The sequence below is a fragment of the Gobio gobio genome (assembly GCF_949357685.1).
Source record: "Gobio gobio genome assembly, chromosome: 6".
NCBI classification, from domain to species: Eukaryota; Metazoa; Chordata; class Actinopteri; order Cypriniformes; family Gobionidae; genus Gobio; species Gobio gobio.
The window spans coordinates 15,215,346-15,238,592 of NC_137102.1; the positions used below are offsets into that span (position 1 = coordinate 15,215,346).

General features: G+C 37.7%; 1 protein-coding gene across 1 annotated transcript in view; it reads right to left on the reverse strand.

The window, feature by feature from the left end:
* Positions 1–21,348, reverse strand: part of niban1b (niban apoptosis regulator 1b) — a 37,465-nt gene extending 16,117 nt beyond the window's left edge. Inside the window, exons 1-4 of the mRNA XM_079819031.1 lie at positions 21,132–21,348; positions 1,313–1,443; positions 1,038–1,166; positions 839–953 (exon numbers count right to left, since the gene is read on the reverse strand). Of these exons, the coding sequence (XP_079675157.1) occupies positions 839–953; positions 1,038–1,166; positions 1,313–1,443; positions 21,132–21,186 (430 nt within the window). The 5' untranslated portion in view covers positions 21,187–21,348. The remainder of the gene's footprint in view (positions 1–838; positions 954–1,037; positions 1,167–1,312; positions 1,444–21,131) is intronic.
* Between the last annotated feature and the right edge of the window lie 1,899 nt (positions 21,349–23,247).

Consider the following 23,247-nt stretch of genomic DNA (forward strand, 5'->3'; position numbering starts at 1 on the left):
AGTGAAACATGGTGGTGGCAGCATCATGCTGTGGGGATGTTTTTCAGTGGCAGGAACTGGGAAACTAGTCATGATCGAGGGAAAGATTAATGCAGCAATGTACAAAGACATCCTTGATGAAAACCTTCTCCAGAGCGCTCTGGACCTCAGACTGGGACGAAGGTTGATCTTCCAACAGGGCAACGACCCTAAGCATACAGCCAAGATAACAAAGGAGTGTCTACGGGACAACTCTGTGAATGTCCTTGATTGGCCCAGCCAGAGCCCAGACTTGAACCCGATTGAACATCTCTGGAGAGATCTGAAAATAGATGTGCACAGACGCTCCCCATCCAACCTGATGGAGCTTGAGAGGTCCCGCAACGAAGAATGGGTAAAACTGCCCAAAAATAGGTGTGCCAAGCTTGTAGCATCATACTCAAAAAGACTTGAGGCTGTAATTGGTGCCAAAGATGCCTCAACAAAGCAAAGGCTGTGAATACTTATGTACATGTGATTTTTCTAATTGCTTTATTTTTAATACATTTGCAAAGATTTCAAACAAACTTCTTTCACGTTTTCATTATGGGGTATTGTTTGTAGAATTGAGGAAAAAAATAATGAATCTAATCCATTTTGGAATAAGGCTGTAAAATATATGTAAAAAATGAAGCCCTGTTAATACTGGATGCACTGTGTCAGAATTCATAGTACTCATAATGTAAATGTAGCATGTCCGGATTACATTCATACTATAGAATGTACTTTTTTTTGCAGTCGCAAAGTAATTACTTATTACTTATTAAACACTAATTCCAACAGAAAGAGAGAAATCAGGATGTAAACTAGAAACACTCACGATTAGGGTCGGGAAAGACCTTGTCTACAACGGCAGTGTATTTTTCCTCTGAGGTCAACACAGCGCCTCCTGTTGGGAGGAGTTTGTGGCGTGCAGGGGTTCCCTTTGTATATGACTGGATGCATAAAATATAACATGAGCATGTTATAACAAAAAAGTGGCTTTTACATGGCGATGATGAAAGATAACAATTACAGACCTCCTGGCTATCATGTAGCTCTAGGCTATAGTCAGCGCAGACCACGACAAATCTCTCTCTCCACTTTCTGTTGTCATCAAAGTAAAGCATGCTGTCCTTGTACAGGACTTCTGAAGCCTGTGGGGGTTCCTTCAAGTGAAACGTACTAGAATCAGTGAGAATAAAACTCTGCAACATCATGAATCAGATAACACCATCAGTGACATCATAAGTGAAAGAGCAATAAAACCACCACATTAGTTAATGTTGTCAGTATAAGATAGTTATGCTCTCACCTTCTGTTTGAGGAGCTGGGCCTGTCCTGCTCTGTGCTGCTCTACCTCATCCTTCAGATGACAAAAGAAGGCAACACAGCTTTGCCTTCTGTAATGAGGACTAAAGTTCTTCAGCTCAGCTTCTGTCCGTCCTAAACACACATGCAACATCAGATTACCCTTGTGAAAAAGAAGCGCCATTAACTGTATTGAATGTGCACTTGTAGTGTACTTCAAACATGTACTTGCAGATAATATAATATTAAAGAAATAAAAGGCCACTTAGAGAGTACACTTTCATGACTATTTCTTACACTTCAGTACACTTTTAAAAAGTTTGCTTTGTAATGTCAACATTTTTTTTTACTTTAAAGTTATTTTTAAATAACTATGTTTTAATAATCTTTTGTTAAAAAGAAAAAGTTAAAAGAAGTACACTTATTTTGATGTTGAGTAACATAAAGCACATGTAAAATAAAGCACATGTATAATCAAAGTCCCTTTAAGACAAGTCATTTCACTCGGCGGCCATCTTTGAAACGCCTCTCGGGCATGTAAATGCAGCTTCTATCTCTTTGAATGGGGAAACATCAAATTCTCCAAAACTGTTCGCCAAGCTTACGATTAAATTTCATATTTGAAATCACCAATGAAATCTGACAACAACTGTCTCGTACATTTTGTTTCTTAAAGGTGTGGTAAACCACGATTTCACTATTCTAACTTTAGCTAGCGTGTAATGTTGCTGCTTGAGCATAAACACCATCTGCAAAGTTACAACGTTCAAAGTTTAAAGCAAAGGGAGATATTTGCTTTTAAAGAAATCAGTTTCTAAGGACTACAGCAAACGGCCAGTAGGCGACTACACACATTCCTCCAGGGTTGGTGACATCACCAGGCTCAATATTTACATAAACCCCTCCTCCGAGAATATTAAATATGGGGGGTGAGGCCATTTTGTATCGCGGCGCTGTTGTGGTATAGTTAGGCTGGAGTGTTGTTGCCGCAATGCCGACGAAACGCTGTTATTTTCATCAGGATCGCAGGTCTGGGGTACTTGCTTTGTTCAGCCTTCATAGGGACGGGGGTGCGTTGCAGAGCGTTTAACATACAGCATGTTATGCACATGTGTGTTTGAGACGGAGGGGAACAGGCGCGCGCGGGGCTTCCCCTGCTCATCTCACGGAGGAAAACTTCCACAAACTTCGCGAATTCAATACAGGATATGCACAACGTCAGCTGCGTGAGAGAAACACGGCCAGTGTGAATCACGCACGACGCGTGCGGGGCTCCCGCAGCAGATTTCACGGAGGAAAACTTCCACTAACTTCGCGAGTTCAATACAGGATATGCACAACGGCTTGTCCTGAAAGCTGGATTTACAAACAGAAGCTGTTTACGGGCCACAACCTGTAAGTCTGATTTATTTTTCATCGATGTGTTTTCCTGTAATACATTGTACGTTGTAGCAAGGAAGTAAACAGATGACAACACTGTTCTGCAAACCAGTCTGTTAAATGCTCATTCATACTTAACGTTATCCGACGAACACCTAACGTTACAAACACTAACGTTAAAATCTCAACAGCGAACTTGGCATTAGTGTAAATGATTCTTTGATTAGAGCTTTTATCTATTGTTTATCTACAGGCATGCTAAACATGGTTCTGTGTGTGATTTGGCTAACTTACTAGTAAAGCCAGTGTTTAGTGTTCGTTTTGGGTTAATAGTTCTTGTGACAGATATTTGGCTATAATCGTTCTAAAAATACAAAAGTAACAGTGCCATTCAGTAGCGATCACTATAGATCCGCAGTCTTTACTCTTGAGGACTGAACAGGTTCTGCTCGATCATCTTCACTAAAATGTTCTGGGTCTGATTCGGGCTCAGATTGGTATGGTTTTGACACCATTGTTTCTAATACTGACCAAAGCACAGCCTCCAGGTAAGGGGCGTGGCGTTTCCGATAAACGTGCACTGCGGTTAGCGAATCAGAACACACTGGGCCAGCTAACCAATCTGAGCCCATCGCGTATTTTTGAGGGACTGGCTTCATACAACCCGGAAAGCAGCAGACCGTTTTACAATGAGGGACAGAGCAGTGTAGAATAAAGGTAAAATATATGAAAATTAATGCAATTTTTTTTTTTAAACGAAGCATGAACACATGTTACAATGCACCCCACAAACACAATCAAGCCTTCAAAAGAATGTGTTTTACCACCCCTTTAACACTCTCATCATGACATAAAACTGCATTTTTCAGCCTGGACATAGCTAATGCGCATGCGCAATCCTACACGAGCATTGCAGAACACTGCCTGTTTCTATAGCAACCGGAGCTTCAGCTGCAGTGATGCTATGACTTTACTAATCAACGATTGGCTCTTTCATTTAGAAGATGGGACTTCAGTGCCGTTCTTTGTTCTTCTCTTAAAGAAAAGCTTAACTCCAAGTCTTCCAGAGTCGCGGCCAAAGCCGTTTCGAAAGACCGCCGTTCGCCAGCTTCTTTGTTTACGAGTAGCACGCGGAACCGCCGCAACTCTGCCGTCATTATGTTAAGCCCGCCCACCGACTCTATACACCATGTGATTGGCCTGACCAGAGTTTAGTTTTTCCAGCTTGCAAGTCAACGGAGAGTTGCTAGACTACCCTGGCTGCAAATTAGATTTGCTGCCGCTAGTTTGTGTCTAGATTTCTAGGCAATAGCGGAGTGCACCGTCTTCCTATATAAAGTCTTTGGTATAATCCTAGGTGTATTGTTATTTTATATACAATTTGAAGTTACCCAAATACTAGTACCAGAACTGATTCAAGAACTAGGCAGTACATTTCAATGAACAGATACTACATTTATTGCAGTATTCATTTAAAATATTTAACAGCTATTTTAACACCTTTTTATGCCTAATTATTGTGAACAGCATACTAGCATAAAATTCGTACTATTCTGTAAATAGTAAGTGTAGTAGGCTAGCCTGGATGCCAGCCAAACTTAGCCCCGCCCACAATATTTGAGTTCGGGAAGTTCGTTCTGGACTTGATTCATTGTAGAGCAACTATGCTCGAACCACAGCTGTTCAGACCAATCAAATTGTCAGGACGGGCTTTATACGATGATGGACAGATGCTCAACGGTAATGTAATCATCCACGTCACCAAAGAGTGCTTGGGTTGAATTTGTTCTAATCCTAAACGGAGAACTTGTTCGTACATGCATTCACCTTCACTATTTCTCTCAGAAATGTTGATCGTGTTGGTAAGTACTCCGTGTATCCTTAAATTCTTTTTACAACACCGGCAAAGATCGTTTACACTAATCTTCTTCTTCTTCTTCCAGTGTGCGTGCAGTTGAGTTCTGTTGACAACTACACGTCACTTACTCCATTGCTCTGATTGGTTGTAGGTCTATCCAATTGAGTGCAGAGGCATTTTCTTTCCTGGTTCGATTGAAACACGGCCCATAATCACAGCCCAATGGAGCAGTATCAGACTCATATTCTGACTAGAATCTGAGTATGACGACGTCAGGCTAGTAGTAGGCTATGCTACTAGTATATTTTTTAGAAATCAGATTTTAAAGCATGCATGACTAGGGATGGGCAATATGACAAAAGTTTTATATAACATTATAAGAAATGTTACTTTAAAATAATGATACATTTCACAATATTTACTTTTCATGTGGTTAGATTTGTGACAGCTGTCATGTTAATAAAGTAACCTCACACATCTTATTGTTCTGGACTCTGAGGGAGAGACTCATTCCAGAAGACTGAGCCATCTTTACCACTTCACTTATTTTGCAATACCAAAATAACATGGCACAGAGTGCAGGCCTGAGTCCATTTTAGCATTATTCCACTGTGCAACCTAAATTCAAAACTTTATTTGCAACAGCTCTTGGGCTTGGATCCCAATTTCCAAGATTTTTTTTACTTGGAAATATTATTTTCTGCCAAGGACTTAATAGTACAGAATTCTGATTATCTGGATGGAGTTCTGGCAATGGCTGAATAATATGTAATTTACGGTGCTCATTAGATACGCTATATTAACCATTAACTGAGCTTTGCAAAACAGTGTCTGATACAATTTAGAATACTACTGACTTGTGGTCCACTTATGGTGCTGTTTCTGATACAGTTGATTTAGGATAACAAAACAGGATGTTCCATTCAAAACTGATCCACTTAGTCTACTGCAGTAAATGCTACACAAGGACAAGTGGAAATATTGGTTTAATTCAGCCATATATGTTTGAACTAGAAAGCACTCCGATTACTCATATTACTTATAAATTGGAGAGGTGCAACGCCCAATATGGCGAATAAGCCCCGCCTTCTAAATGAAAGAACCAATGGTTGATTAGTAAAGTCATCGTGTCACTGCAGCTGCCGGTTGCTATAGAAACAGACAGTGTTCTGAGACGTGCGTTTAGGATTGCGCATGCGCATTAGCTTTGTCCAGGCTGAAAAATTCAGTTTTTTGTCATGATACGACCGTTTAGAAACAAAATGTATGAACCAGTTGTTGTCAGATTTCATTGGTGATTTCAAATATGAAATTTAATCGTAAGCTGGGCGAACAGTTAAAGCTTGGCGAAGTTTTTGCAGAATTTGATGTTTCCCAATTCAAAGAGATAGGAGCTGCACTTGCATGCCCCAGAGGCGTTTCAAAGATGGCCGCCGAGTGAAATGACTTGTCTTAAAGGGACTTTGATAAAGATCATCATAACATTGCAATATAAATAATTCCCTTGCTATATCGTGATTTTTCCTGTCTGTGTTTTTGTGATCACTGTGTTAAAATGCCCACAGAGTATGTGGAAAGTATGAGTATGTGGATTTATATGAAAAGCCCCGTCCCACAAGTTGACTAGATGATCTGAACTAAAGTTTCTCTGTTTCACAAATTCCTCTCTCACATGACTTTAGAATATTTAAAATATAGCACATGAGGAATAGTCATGAGGAATACTTATATGGTGCTTTATTGTCCTGTTTTGGAGCTTAACAGAAAGATAAACTGTTGTTGTGCAGAACAGATTCTCCAAAAACAAGTCAATCAATAAAATAAAGACTTATTCAAATTTTAATTCTTCATTTTGGGTTAATTATTCCTTTAATTCAGTGAACAATTGTATAATATGAAGATACACAGTACAACAAGCATATTCTCTTTCTTAGAGTGACAATCTCTGGGTTAAAAGGGAGTGAAGTTAGATATAAAATTATACTAAAACTACAATTGCTGCTTTTGATTTTCACCACCCATTAGAATATAAAAGGACAAATATAAGCTTTGATGACTGATGATCCAAAAATATTGAAAAGAAAGTATTTAAAAGAACAGCTGAAAATCACAAATAAAATATGCCGTTACTGAGTTTTTGATAGTTATTATTTCGGAGTAAATGTTTAAAAAGCACTTGATGATACAAAGTTAGCTTTAATAAATGGAACATTAATTACATTGTTAAAGTAAAAACATAAAATGGAAATCAAAATGGAATAAAGTTATTTTATTTAAAATAGAAATTCTGATTATTTCCTTATTTGAGACAGATTTATTTCCTTCTTGTAAAATTATTTTAATATCTGCCATCTTAATGGAGTTTTCCTTGTTATCATAATATTAGACTTTGGGGTAAAGTTGTTTCTAAAGGTGCTGTACAAATAAAATTTAAATAAACTAAAGCTGAATTGTTAGAGAACAGACAGCTGCATGAGGAGGGCATGGCGATGAGATAGTGGTTTCCTGTGAGGACTCACACACCACAAATACACACACACACACACACACACACACACACAATCATTTGCGCTAAGAGCATGACCGTTGTAAATCCTGGACAACTCAGCAAACTGTCATTTCTAAAAGACACGGAAGCTATAAAACAACACACCACAACACCTTTCTAACTATGTACCATTGTACAATCATACTAATAGTGCTGCAACTGCACTTAGCTTTTGATATTTGACCACACTGTCCAAATTCCTCTTCCACACAGGCTTGAAACATGAAGAGGTACAAGAGTGCAAGTTCATCTAAATGAGGTCAAATCTACTACACGACCTCTGCAGCTTTTTGAATACACACACATGTTTATGTTTGTCCTCGGCATCCTTTTATCTGACTGCAGTGGACTGAGATTTCAAACAGCTACTAGTGATGATGGGATCTCTATATGGCAGTGGGCCCACTTCTTGGCTGCTTTCTAGGTAATTGGTGCAATTAAATATAATCAGTGCAGGTCTCATGTAATTGCAGGATGTATTGATGCAGCTAAATCCTCAACTTTCAAGGAAACAGAGAGAAAATGTTGAAATATGTATTGAGGATTATATATATTTATATATACACTATTGTTCAAAAGTTTGGGGTCAGAAAGATTTGTCTCACCAATGCTGCATTTATTTGATCAACAATACAGTAAAAACAGTAATATTGTGGAATATTATTACAAATGAAAAGAACTGTTTTCTATTTGAATATACTTTAAAATACCATTTATTTTTGTGAAGGCAAAGCTGAATTTTCAGCATCATTACTCCAATCTTCAGAGTCACATGATCCTTCAGAAACATTTTAATATGCTAATGGTGCATTTCTTATTATTATTAAGTCTAAAAACAGATGTGCTGCTAAATATTTTTTTGGAAACATTAGGATTTTATTATTTGATTAATAGAAAGTTAAACAGAATGGCATTTATTTGAAATACAAATCTTTTCTAACATTATAAATTTATAATAACTGTCATTTTTGAGTAATTGAATGTCCTTGCAGAATAAAAGTAATAATTTATTTTTCTTTTTTTAAACTCACTGACCCCAAATTATATATTTCTTAATGTCAACATGTATAAACAGACAACCAACAGATAAGAAGGCAGATGGTCAATGATAAACAGAATGTGAAATGTATTGTGTCCAATGATGAGTTAAGCAGATCTGAGGGTCTCCCTGGCCAATTCAAACACAGAGTGTTTTGCAGACAGCAGTATGACTATGTGCACATCTGTACTATAACGTTTGTCTTAAACTTCCCTTCATCTCACCACACACAAACAGGGTTTTAAATAGCCCCCATCTCCAGTTTCTCCCCGATCATGATATCCTGACAGAGGACGGTGTCTTCGGTTTTGTTGTTTTATATGTCCCTTATCCTTTGCCCTACATATGTGTTCTTTTGATGCAGGAAAGAGCAGAAAGAAAGGCAAGTGTAACCCACCTTTATGTCAAATCTCTTTTGGACAACAAAAACTTGAATCTGAAACATATCAAACACAATCATGCGACCTAAAGCGTAATGAGAAAACCTCATTGCATTGACAACTGCCTTTGTTTGCACAAATCAATGTAGAATAAATTATCTGTTGTATTTGTTATTTGTGAAGTCATTTCCTGCAAACACAAGTGCAGCTAACTTCCGAGGCAGCTGCGAAATCAAGCTAAAGGTTCAGTACAAAAGTTACACCTCAGATGAAACGCCATCTGAAACTGAAATTGGAAAGAATAGCGATTTCCATTCTCTATCTACAGATGTCAGGGACCGGAAAAAAGGTTTTCTTCGTGGACATATTTCAAAACGTCCTACATTTCATAGCCAACGACCTGAGATGCTGCCAATACATGACATTTATGTAGCAGAACAACCAACAGATAAAAATGACAGAAAGATGCAGAATTTATAAGCAAACTGAGTGTTTGCATTGAACTGCTGCTTTCTCAGAGCCGTGCAACAACGTTTTCAGGGCCAGTTTCTAAGTTTGAAAATATAGTTTAAAATAAGTAGCATACATAAAAAGTTAAAAGGTATAGGAAATATTTCCATAGCTAAAAATAAAGATTCTTTATTAGCATTGATGGGTTCATTAAGAACCTTTAACATCTATTGAACCTGTCCATTGCACAATAGTGGCAAAAAAAGGTTATTTAGATTATTAAAACGTAAGAAAAAAATGCTTCTTTTAATAGATAACCACTGAAAGGTTCTTCAGGGAACCTAATATGGCATTGCTGCGAAAACCCCCTTTTAAAACCTTTATTCTTAAGAGTGGGCATGCAGCTCAAATAGCTTGCAATACAATTAGAGCCAACTAATTATACTTTATTGTCTTGTTTTACTGCACTTTACAATGTTTTACTGGGGACACCACTTGTCTAACTCTTGTTGTTTAAAAGTATCAGAGCAGAGTTATAAGTCCAGTGGTTTGGATGACCAGCTGAGAGCCTGCTTTTCCCATCACCTCTTGGCCTGCAGAAGAGATCTGAAGCATGAAACGCCCAATGAGGGAGACAGCTCCATAACTAACATATCAGATTGTAGCGCTCTCTTTCTCTCTCCACAGTCCCTCCAGTCCAAACTGAAAAATAGCGTGTGGTTCAGAAAAAGTGAGAAGTTCTTGGAGCCGCTACATTATTCTGTCAGTGTGGGCTTATGAGGAGGTTGTTTCAGTCCTTGATCATCTCAAATCACGCTCAAGAACATTATGAGGTCTGACACAAACTTTGTGAAAGCAAAAGAGAGACCTCAACTATTCGCTCAAATTGTTATGCTGATAAAATAATTGTTCATTTTGGACTCAACTGCATGAACAGCAGAGGTGATGTTCTGTTAACTCCCATAAGCCAAAGCAATGAGGTGTTGAGGTTGAGATACAAACCTTTAACCATTACTGTCATTTCAGAAAAAGGCGTGATAGAGTGACACATACAGTATATCAGTTTTGTTTGAGTGTGTATGTCAGTGTGTGACTAGAATCGTGAAATTAATCTGTAAGGGTGTGGGTCAGAGGCTTTGAGCTGTTCTCCTCTGGAGGTTTGGGACATAGTCCCGGAATGAAGCTCTCATTCCTCCCATCAGAATCAAACTGATTCTCCTCCCAACAGCAGAAACACACCCAGAAACACGTTTTTTTCCAAAACCTCTTAACATCTTGTCCAAGACTGTTTCTGCATATGAATGATACAGTACCTTAAAACTTTGATTGTTGAGCAGAGGTGTGCTATTATGTTTCTAAGCAATGCAATGTTTTTTTCCCTATAAACAGGAAAAAATCATTTAGATTTACATTGAAGGAGGTTCCTGAGCCAGAATGCCATAAAGACTCGGGTGGGCTCTTTTGACTTGGACCAATAATCACCCAGAAAACCCTAGCAATCACCTACAAAACATTAGCATATAGCAAGGCCCTATAATACCTTGAACAACCTATAACAACCTATAAGCTTCAGCAGCCACGCCAACCTCCAGAGGATAAGTGGTTTGGAGAATGAATGGATGGATGGATGAATGGATGGAACAAGGATTGAATCTTGAACAACCTAACAAACACAGAACACCATAAGCTTCAGCAGCCATGCCAACCTCCAGAGGGTAAGTGGTTTTGAGAATGAATGGATGGATGGGTGGATGGATGGATGGATGGATGGATGGATGAATGGATGGAACAAGGATTGAATCTTGAACAACCTAACAAACACAGACCACCATAAGCTTCAGCAGCCATGCCAACCTCCAGAGGGTAAGTGGTTTGGAGAATGAATGGATGGATGGATGGATGGATGGAACAAGGATTGAACCTTGAACAACCTAACAAACACGGAACACCATAAGCTTCTGCAGCCACGCCAACCTACAGAGGATAAGTGGTTTGTAGAATGAATGGATGGATGGATGGATGTATGGATGGATGTATGGATGGATGAATGGATGGAACAAGGATTGAACCTTGAACAACCTAACAAACACGGAACACCATAAGCTTCCGCAGCCACGCCAACCTACAGAGGATAAGTGCTTTGGAGAATGAATGGATGGATGGATGGATGGATGAATGGAAGAAGGATTGAACCTTGAACCATCTAACAAACACAGAACACCATAAGCTTCAGCAGCCACGCCAACCTACAGAGGATAAGTGGTTTGGAGAATGAATGGATGGATCGATGTATGATTGAATGGTTGGAACACCCTAGCAATGCCCTACACTCTCAGAAAAAAAAAAATGGTACAAAAGCTGTCACTGGGGCGGTACCCTTTCAGAGGGTTCTAATATGTATAATTTATACTAATATGTAAACTTTTGCTACCATTATGTACCTTTGAGGTACTAATATGCACTCTTTAGATGCAAAGGTGACAACTGTGACATCTTTTGTACCTTTCTGTCTGAGAGTGTATTGAACACCCTGAACACCCTAAAAACTAAATAGAAATTTCTAGCAACCCCTTAGCGATGCCTTAGCAATCACCTGAAACCCTAACAATGTATTGAAAAATCCACAATAAACACTCTAGTTACCACCTTGCAACACTCATTAGTAACCACATAGCAACACTTTCACCATTGTGACAATTTTCACAAGAAAGCACCGTTGACTTTTTCTTACAAAAAGATTTTTAAAAAAAATCTTGTCAATTTCTGCACTTAATTTTGGGAGGAACGTCCTGCAGTATGTGGTAGGAATGTGTTCTAATAGAGACAGCGATAAGGCAATCTGCATGTTTGTTTTCAAGGTGTTTGGACACAATTATAATCAAATGGGAACATTTACATTTAATCATTTAGCAGACACTTGTATCCTTAGTGACTTACAAATGAGGAGAGCAATAGAATAATAGGCCAACAATATGCAAGTGCTGTGTTAGTCTAGCACAGAACACATAGCAAGGTTTTTTAAAATAGATATATAGAATAGTAAGTGATAGTGTTAAAGGGATAGTTGGACCCACTTTATATTAGGTGGCCTTAACTACCATGTACTAACATTTTAATTAATAATTTGATACAATGCACTTATTGTGTACATACATGTTTTTACATTGTACTTACATTTAAAAAAAATACCTGCATGTAATTACATTAATTTCTGTAGTTACATTTGTAATTACAGTTGACACTTCCCTTACACCTAACCCTACCCTTAAACTTACCCATACCACCACACCTGTCCCTAACTCTACCCATATCCCACCTCAATATCAGCAAAGGTGTTTTGCAATACAATTTGAACACAGTAAGTACATTGTACTTATTTTTTGATGTAAGTACATAGTAGTTAAGGCCACCTAATATAAAGTGGGGCCGGATAGTTCACCCAAAAATGAAAATTATCCCATGATTTACTCACCCTAAAGTCATCCGAGGTGTATATGACATTCTTCTTTCAGACGAATAAAATCTGAGTTATATTAAAAATGTTCTGGCTAATCCAAGCATTATAATAGCAGTAATAGTTGCTCTGTTTTTGAAGTCCATAAAAAATGCATCTGTCCTTCAAATAATGTGCTCCACGCGGCTCCGGGGTGTTAAAAAAGGCCTTCTGAAGCGAATCGATGCGTTTGTGTAAGAAAAATATCCATATTTAAAATTGTATTTAATTTTTTTCTATGGCTCTGCATCAGCCGTCCCTGCGCCATCACTTCCGGCGAATAAGGTCAAAATACATATACATAGATTCCTCATTAGTGCCTGCGCGGATCGGTCGAATGAGGCATCTACGTTTATATATCTTTGATAGCACCAGTATTTTGACCTTATTCGCCGGACGTTATGGCGCTGGGAATACTAGATGACATTCGTCTGATAAGAGGTAAAAAAATAACATAAAACTGTTCGGTTTCTCGCAGAAACCAATTGTTTCGTGTCTTAAGACATCAATGTGTCGCCACGAGCCGCATGGTTTAATAAGGATTCGTATGTCTATGTGTTTTTACTCTCATTGCTCTCATACTCTAAAATATCCACATTGACATGCATTATACGACTATCACACTGCAACGGTTGGAGTTAAAAATCTTCATTTGTGTTCTACTGAGGAAACAAAGACACCTACATCTTGGATGCCCTGGGAGTAAGCAGATAAACATAAAAATTTCGTTTTTGGGTGAACTATCCCTTTAATGGCTCAAGTGTTAGACGAAATGACGAAAAAGATGTGTCTTCAGCTGTTCTTTGAAAATGGCTAAAGACTCAGCAGCTCGGGTTGAGTTAGGCATTCCACCAGCTTGGAAAAATCACCGGGAAATGGGAAACGCTGAAAAATGTTAAACCTCACCATATGGAATGGGTGAAAAGTGAATGTTTCTATCATGGAAACTCCAACTTCCTCCCACATGGTGAGGAAAGGACAGTGTGAACCATGACTATTCCCCCTAGAGCACCCCTGCAAACCTTAAATGAAGGGCTCGGAGTAAGTGGCAAAGGACATATGGACAGAATGGCATGCTTCATTCAAGCACTCCAACAACTGCATCAGGAAAGTGGATCCAGATTGTATATTTGCACAATTATCTTGTAATGCCAGAGTTGCTGGCATTAAAAAAAGGCAAGAGGACAAGGAACATCTGAAGAACAGAGAATGACTGTCTGTCATCTGATGACATCTCAGAGGAATTTGCCCAAGTTGAATAAGACACCTCAGCAAGGTGCCATCGTACCTCAGTGGGCACAGAATGGTGTTTAAACTGTGCTGAGACCATCAGACCAAAATATACACTTAAAGTTGTGCCGTCATTATACAGCGCGAGATATATGTGGATTAATAATCTTTTTATAATCTAGTAATTTTATATAAAAATGGTATACTGAACTGAATATCAACAGAATATCAGTTGATCTGAAGACTAAACAGCAACAAAACCTGGATTCCATTCTAAAATACTCCATTTATTTCGCAAAATAGTAAAATGGTGCGCTTTCAACAGACTCATGGCCATCCAAAGCGCTTTACATATTGCCACACATTCACCCATTCATACACCGACGGGAGCAGCTGGGGTTAGGTGTCTTGCTCATAGACACCTCGACACTTGCAGGGTTCCCACTCTTTTTCAGCAACCATTTTCCAGCACTTTTCCAGGACATTTTCAATTTTACTACGGCGGGAATAAAAGACAAGGATCATGCCAAATATTGCTTTCTAAGTCTTTAAAAGCCGTACAGTTTATTGCCATTACTTAACAATCCAGCATTTTTCAATATGAGCTCTTAATCATACATTATGACTATGGAAGCTTGTTTACACCACAGAATAAGAAAAGGTAATTGTGACTTTTTATCTCGCTATTCTGACTTTCTCGCAATTGCGCGATTACATATTTGTGATATAAACGCGAAAATTGTCGCAATTCTTTTTTCCTCAGAATTTGACTTTATAACTTGCAATTGCAGTTTAGATCTCACAATTCTGAGAAAAAAGTCAGAATTGCAAAATATAAACTCGCAACTGCGCAAAAAAGTAAATTGTGAAGAAAAGACTTGCGAGTTTATTGCTGCCTTCACGTGCTATCGGAAATTTGATAATTCCCACTTCTGAAGTCGAGATTACGAGCTCATCCCATTAAAATTTCGAAAGAGGAGGGCGTTCATGTGCAATTTTTTACCTAGGAAACTCGTATTTACGATAATTCCGAGAGCACGTGAAGGCAGCATATATCACGCAATTTTGACTATATCTTGCAATTCTGATTTTATAACACACAAATGTGACTTTATATCAAAATGATGTGATTAGGTAGCAGCTTACGAGTTAACATTCACTGCATACATTTGAGCAGTTATAGCATTAGCTAACGGCTCCAAGTGGCAACACAAGACTAAACATCATTATTCAAAATACTACTCACACGTATCAAACTCAGCATTCCTGAACATGTGCTTTCAGCAACTAGCGCTAATTGTTTGGGCCAGCGATAAACTCTTTATACTCGGCTAAAAAAATAACTTTTTTTTTTAAGAATTTTCCCAGACAACAACAAGATTTTCCAGGACATTTTACATTTTCTCTAATTTTCCATGACAGGAAAATTTGTCATCAATTTTCCAGGTTTTCCAGGACAAGTGGGAACCCTGACTTGGTCAGGTGGAACCAGGGATTGAACCACCAACCTTCCGGTTTATAGACAACCTACATGAACCACTGAGCCACTGCCACCACTAATAGTAGTACTGTGCTTCATTTTTATATGTGACTAACACATTGACTTTATTAAAAAGTCATTGTCCAACTCTTAAAAATAAAGGTTCTTTATTGGCATCTATATGATTCCATGAAGAACCTTTAACATCCATGAAATCTTCCCATTGCACAAAAGGTTCTTTATAGTGGATAAAGGTTTTTTTAGATGATTAAAATAATCTTCACACTCAAAAAAAATAATTATATTTTAAGAAGTGTTCAATGTTTAACCCAAAATGGTTCTTCTGTGCATGGCATTTATGCAAAATAGCTTTATTTTTAAGAATGTAAATGTAAAATGATCTGATCAGTCATATTTCGTAGTAAAATTATGCAGTGATTGGATGTACATGATTACACACCTGCAGAAAGCACTAATTATAGTGTACGCATGCAGTATTTAAATGCTAAAAACCGTGAGAGTATGAGAGCATGCTGTCATTTCTTGTGTATTCTATTTATTGGGTAACACTTTACAACATTTGTCAACAGTATTAGCTACATTAGTTAAAGAGCACCTATCATGGAATTTTGAAATTTACCTTTCATGTAGTGTGTAACATAGATCTAAGTGAACAAAAACATCCTGCATAGTTTGAAATATGACAGTGCACCGTATATGTAGTTATTTTCTTTCAAAAGTAAGAGTCGACTCTGAGTCATTTTTAAGAATCGTTAGAAGACCGAAGCTTTTTCTCTGACTAGATGACGTCAACTTGTCAAGTTATTTGAATACGATACGCCCACTTATTGCGCTCCAAGACGCCAGTGAAAACTAGAAAACATCATGGCCACGAGACGCTGTGTTCTGAAGTGCCACTCAAAAGCAAACTTTTTTCGTCTGCCCAAGGATGGGCATTTGAAGACTAAGTGGTTTGAAGACAAACCATACATCGTCGCGATTGAGTGTTTATTAGTCGTCAAATGTATGTTTCGCGATCTCAGGAAGCTTTTATTATGGACTTCTATTATGGCACATGGTATCTTCTTCGTCTGTCTGTACCATATATGGACTACATGTGCACAGAGCGCCCTCCGGCTGCCAGTATGAATTGAAAACAACACATAAGAGACTCAATCGCTCATGATTAGGCTATATCTGCGCATTTTGAGGAAGTATTGAATAAAAAATACTCCTCTGTTTAGAAATTTGACACAGACATACCGGTATGAGAATCTATCAATATGTCTCCTCATCTGCACACTTTTGAACTAAAAGCACTGAGGGATGTTGATTTGTCGCGAGTCTTCGTGAGGAGAATAGAGGAGTTTTTTATGAATGAGATCAGCTGAGGCTCATATTACAATCAAACGGTACAGACGCGGTTTTCATATTCATAACTCCTGACACATATTAACAAATTACTGTCACTATAAGACTTTGATGGGCGTTCCGTTTCCGAAAATATCTGCACATACTATACCAATCACAACTGACTGGGTCATCGGACCAATCACTGCAGATTAGCGTCACGTAAAGGCGGGTTTTTGAAAAGTGAATCACTAAAGGAATCATTTGAGAATCGCTGTCAAAACAGGTAAAAATAAATGCATATTATAAGAAAACTAAAGTCTTTTTTGTCATTGCATGCATGCAAAACTGTTGTTGGGGACTTCTAAAACAATATTTGGAACATTTTAAATGCCATGATAGGTGCTCTTTAACATGAACTAATAATGAAATATACTTCTAAAGCATTTATTAAAGGGATAGTTCAACCAAAAATGAAAATTAGCCCATCATTTACTCACCCTCAAAGTCATCCTAGGTGTATATGACATTCTTCTTTCATACGAATAAAATCGGAGTTATATTACAAAAGTCCAGGTTAATCCAAGCAATAGAATTGGATTCATAGTTGCTCTGTTTTTGAAGTCCATAAAAAGTGCATCTGCCCATCAAATAACGTGCTCCACGCGGCTCTGGGGTGTTAATAAAGGCCTTCTGAAGCGAATCGATGTGTTTGTGTAAGAAAAATATCCATATTTAAAACTTTATCAAGTAAACTTTCGGGCGAAAAGTTTCTTCCCTGTTCAATTTATGGAAAAATTGTTGAAAGTTCCCCAGCCGATCGAAAGACTAACGCGACCAGGTAGGCTCGTCATGACGTCACGTACGCATCTTGAGTTTCAATTTCAACATTCAACACTTTTCCATGGAAGGCGGTCGGTCGAAAGTTTAGTTGATAAAGTTTTAAATATGAATATTTTTCTTACACAAACGCGTCGATTCGCTTCAGAAGGCCTTTATTAACACCCCAGAGCCACGTGGAGCATGTTATTTGACGGACAGATGCTCTTTTTATGGACTTCAAAAACAGAGCAACTATGAATGAAATTCTAATGTTTGGATTAGCCTGGACTTTTTTAATATAACTCCGATTTTATTCGTCTGAAAGAAGAATGTCATATACACCTAGGATGACTTGGGGGTGAGTAAATTATGGGCTAATTTTAATTTTTGGGTGACTATCCCTTTATTTGTAGATAATATTTCAATATTTACTAATACATTATTAAAATCAAAAGTTGTATCTGTTCATTTTAGGGCAATATAACATTAAAGGTAGGGTAGGTAAGATTTGGTTAAAAAACTTTTTTCCAAATTTGTTTAAACTTTCTTTATATATCAATACATAATTAAAATGTAAGTACTCTGAAAAAGAAAGTATAAAAATTGAGTGTCTGTAGACCTCTCACGACTGTTTTAAAGACAGCTCATTATTTCCATTCACTCCACCTTCTCCCTTCTGGGCTCTTTCCAAAGCCACGCCCCCAAAACACATGAACGCCCTACGCCGACCGCGATCAGCTCAGCTGAAAGACTCATTATTTACCTGAGGCGAGCAGAGAAGAAGTGCATGTAGTGACATCATGTCAGAATCACATGTAATAAAAAATCTAACTTTATCATTATGAATATAAACAAATAAGATGTCTTTTAGTACTCACTATCAAGCTAGAATAACGATACTGGTAAAGTTTAAAATACACACACAACACAGTGTCTACGACACACACAGATACAAGATAAAAACATCAGTAAACATTGGTAGAGTATATAAAAACAAATCAAGGGCTGAAATAAACGTGCAGGCAAAGTTCCCGGTGAACATGGTAAAAGAGTTTAGACAGAGGGTAGTAGCTAAAGCTAACTTAGTTCTAAAAAAAAGTTGGATGCGGTGTTCTAGCTTTTACACATGCATTTTGTTATCTAAAGTTACATTTTGCGAAATTCAACACGACAGCGATCAACTTGAGCTAAGCATATTGAGTATTTATCATCTCTACTAATGGTTCGCTAAGTAACTTTATGCTAAGTAATGTTATGTTAGCTATATTAGGCAGCTACGTGTGCTAGTGAGACATGCTTCATGAAAACATAAACCAAAAAAAATGTATAATCAAAATGAAAGATTACCTGTCCAGCAGAAATACAGCCTCTTGAACTCCTCAAATCAAACGGGTGTGCCAGGGTTGCCAGGTTTTAACAACAAAATCCGCCCAATTGCTACTCAAAACTAGCCCAAAACAAGCCCAATCGTGTTTCTCCGGTAAAAATCGCATTTGGGGGGTAAAATATGTGTCTTTTTGGTAGGGCTGCCTGCTAAAATTCGCAAATCCCAGGGAAAAATATCACATAATTGGGGTCGCTTCAACCCGCAGACATGAAAAACAGCCCACGGCAACAGTGTTTGAAGTAGCCCGACTTGGCAACACTGGGGTGCCTGCATGTGGGAAGATCCTGTAGCAAAAGCGGTGGTAGCCATGGTAGCGAGAGAGAGTGACAGTCGCCCAAGCCAATCACTTGTTTCGGCCCGAACGAAAATAATGAGCGGTGTTTATTGCAGATTAAAAAGTCTAGAGTCACTCGATTTTTATACTCTCTTTTTCAGAGTACTTACATTTTAATTATGTATTGACATATAAAAAAAGTTTAAACAAATTTGGACAAAAGTGTTTTAGATCATTCTTACCTACCCTACCTTTAACTAACAAAGAAGAGTTTTATTTTTAAAACGAACATTAATAAAGATTAATAAATACTGTAACAAATGCATTGGTTATTGTTAATGTTAGTTAATGCATTGACTAACGTTAACTAATGGGATCTTATTGTACCATTTATGGGACCAAACCAAGCTAAACAAAACATAATCATACATTTCTGGCTTTCACAGTTGTGCTTAGCATCAGCATATGGGTCCCTTTATAGCATATGAAGGAGAGTCCAGAGCACATCAGGCCCCTCTCAGCTAAATCAATCCTAGTTAGTGCCAAAAACCCATGACATCATTTAGGAGTTTAGTGGAGGAGGGAGTGGTGAATAGCGCATCATAATTAAGGACACATTCTGTGCAGCTTTCATATGCTGGTGCTGTTTTGAATTTTACCATCTGTTACGTCACCCCACACCCCTATACTGTTTTATGCCTATTCTTTTTGTTTAATGGCAAGTAATGAACTGTTATGGGACAGAAAGCAAATGTAATCAAACATGCAGCGTTCTGTCGACAGCACAAACCCTGAAGTGATCTGAGTCCTCATTTAACCTGTGTGTGTATACATTGGACAGCACTGAGCAAATACATGCCAAAGCCCAAAAAAAAAAGCCAAGGGGACGTGGCAAATAACTTGAGTTTTTGGAGCACAAGGGCGGTATTCACTCCAAGACTGAAGCCCTTTCTGTTTCAGTTTACGGCCTAGACTCCTATTCTGCTAATAGTTTACCAGCTGAACCACACAAATGTGATGTCACTATGTCAGCTTTTAAGTGTGTATACTTCTGCTTTGATCATACTAGTATAATACAATTTATCTGTCCAGCTGTATTAGGTGTCCTTAATATTACTGCAACTGGGGACATTATAATTTCTAAAATGTGCTAATATCACTGCAACCGGGGACATTATAATGTCTATAATGTGCAGTTTATTAAATTACACTTTTCTTAGTTCAAGTACTTTAGCTGCAGAATTTAGTTTTTTTCTCTCTCTTTTCCCCCCCTTTTTATTCAGCATTCGCATTACTTTAAGTCAGCAAACAAATAGGGGGTAAATATTCAATTGAAAAGACTGAACAATAAAGAGAAGTGAATGTTGGAATGAGTTTCCACTCTGGTCCAATACTTCCTGCTCACTGCTGGCCAGATGAAATAAGAGAAAAACAATCCCCATTATGCAGAAACAGCTGTGCTCCCCATCAGGGGAAGGAAACCCATTCTCTGCAGTATATGCGCTCAGAATGTGTGACATTCCAGTGAAATCACACACACTTCAGCGCATTCACAAAGGCAGTATATCACTGAGATTCTGAGAGCGCTGCAAAAGAGCTGTGGAACGCATATTTGAATCTGCAATTTTTTGGGGAAAATGAGTGGTGGTAATACTTTACGGTCTCCAAGTTACATACCGTACATTAAGTTACGGTGCCACTTACTATTAGGTGTCTGCTGATATTCAGAACAGTATATGTAAATGCACAGCAACGTTAATGTAAGTGACATGGATTATTAAACTGAGCTATTGACAATGAGCTTGCGGGATAACTGATGATAGGTGGGGTTAAAGGGTGTGGTGGGCGTGTGGTTTGGGTGGGTGTGCACACTGCATGAAACTGATGACATTTCCTGCACTACAGTAGTCAAATGCATGTCTGTGTTTTAGTAGAAGTGTAGTTTAGTTCATTATATAATGATGTAATGAATTTACTTTAAAACACCATACAACACAGATAAATAAAGAGTAGGCTACACGAGAAAGTCCCATTCAATTATGATCATTAATCTCAACTTTAAACATATAAGAAAGCTTCAATCGTTATGTAGGCTATATAGACTTTCGAGTACTAAATGGAAATTCGTTTACCTCGTATGTAGCTTATTTTACTCTCGTCCAACAGGCTGGATGAGGATGCTCCCATTGTGCAGTGTGGCTTGTCCCGGTCCCGAGCGGAGGCTTTTTCCCGTTAGTCCGATTCTGTTCTAAAGCACAGAGGCTATTTTGCCTGTCAGATAATGACGAGCGCAAATAAACTGTGACTCAAGCATCTCAAACTTCCTCAAACTGCAGCGCCGCCCGCTTATCCTCTCAGCTCTGTCAACATCCGAACAATATTTTGGTCTTTTTTTTATAGAGCTTTTTTTTTTTTTACGTCATACTGTTTTGTTTGTTTATTAGTACATTTACAAATCATTTAATGCATCTCCAACATCTTTTTGTATTTAGGCTAACGCGAAAAAAATCGAAACAACTTGAAAAGATCAATGATTAACGGTATAGCAAAATATGGCATACATTTTTTTTATTTGAATAGTATTAGAATGTAGAATAGAACTTACATCGCAGTTTATATTGATTTTAATCAGCCTCAGTTATTCTGAATCTAGGGACCGTCTACAAAGTGTAAAACGTAGCAAATAAACGTTCACGCTGTGAACTCTAGTTGACTCAGAATTAAAAAAAGATTAGCAAAATGTGCACTAGAAACGCTCAAAGAGTTACACATGCGATGTGTGTATTGTTATGCAGAACGAATTCTATATTTAAAAAAAGAGATTTCCAAGTTATCAAAAAGGCGTATGTTACTCTACTCCCCCCTAGAGGCAGTTTGCAGTTAGTTTAGTATACTACTCAAATATTTAATCTCCATGGTGTTTTGCGATATGTTTTGTGTATGGTAGAAAAACAATGTTTTATAAACGATTATAACATAAAAACGAGAAATTATTAGATAAATTATTAATTCAAAAATCTCATAATCTTGACAGTAGCCTATCTCATGATTTAGACCTTTTTTTCATAATTGACGGTTTTACAGACAAGGCTTAATCCCAGACTAAAATGCATGTTTGAGCTGTTTTAACTGAAAGCAACTTGCACTGACAAAGTCATATCTTAAAATACCACTATATGTTTTTTCTTTTTTTTCTAAGGAACATTTATAAAGGCTACTTAAATGTCCTAATTGAACCAAGGTCCAAGTCTGGCTTAATTCAAACCCTGTCTGTGAGACCATGCCTAATTGTTACTTTCGTCATTTTAACATTGTATCTCATAATTTTATGTCATAAGTTCAGTTCAGCTCTTTCTTACTCACGATTGTGTCTTTTTAAGTCATTATTATTTACCAAAGCATGATTTCTTTTTCTTATGTTGCGAGAATGGGCTTTCATAGTTTTTAGCTAATGCTATAAACCAAATTTTACATCAACCTGTTAATAATATATTTAAGTTTTTTAAATGCTATCATGTTAAACGTCAAGCTATCGTGGTCACACCTGTGGTCCATCCATCTTCTGCCCCGTTTATCCATTGTAAGGTCGTGTATCCCAGGCTCCAGCGTCTCAGGAAACGGCTTGGAGGTGGCTAGTCTATCAAAGAGCTAGCATACAAAAACTGTCGTCAAGTTTTTACATTTTCCTTATTTTACGTATTTACTAATATAAATATTAACGTGCAATGAAGATGAACAAGACGCAATTTATGCAATTGAACATAAAGAAAAATAAACTATGAGTATATACTATGTCTTATGAAGACGCCAGATTCCCCAACACCTGAGGAGATGACTCAAGAGGACTCCAACTCCTGACAGGACTTCAGATGATACAAACTCTGGATCAACATGCACCAATGCAAATTTTCTAAACATTTGTTAACATGTATTCATTACTCCAATGAGCTCACTGTTTCTGCCTTAAATTAATACATTGCTTAAATTAATAAATTGTTAGCCAACTGCATGATTTGTATAGGCTAGATCTGAAATGCAATTGGCACAGTAACCTTTGATAACATTTCACTCTAAATTGTAATGTGACTTAGACACATACATTTTTTGTAAGGTTGCTTTGAAACGGTATATAATGTGAGAAGCGCTATACAAATAAAAATGAATGAAAATGAAATTTTGCACATTATTAAAGTGAGTAGGTTTGTGGAAAAATACCACATTTCCCAGAGTTCATCTGGGCCCACTGAA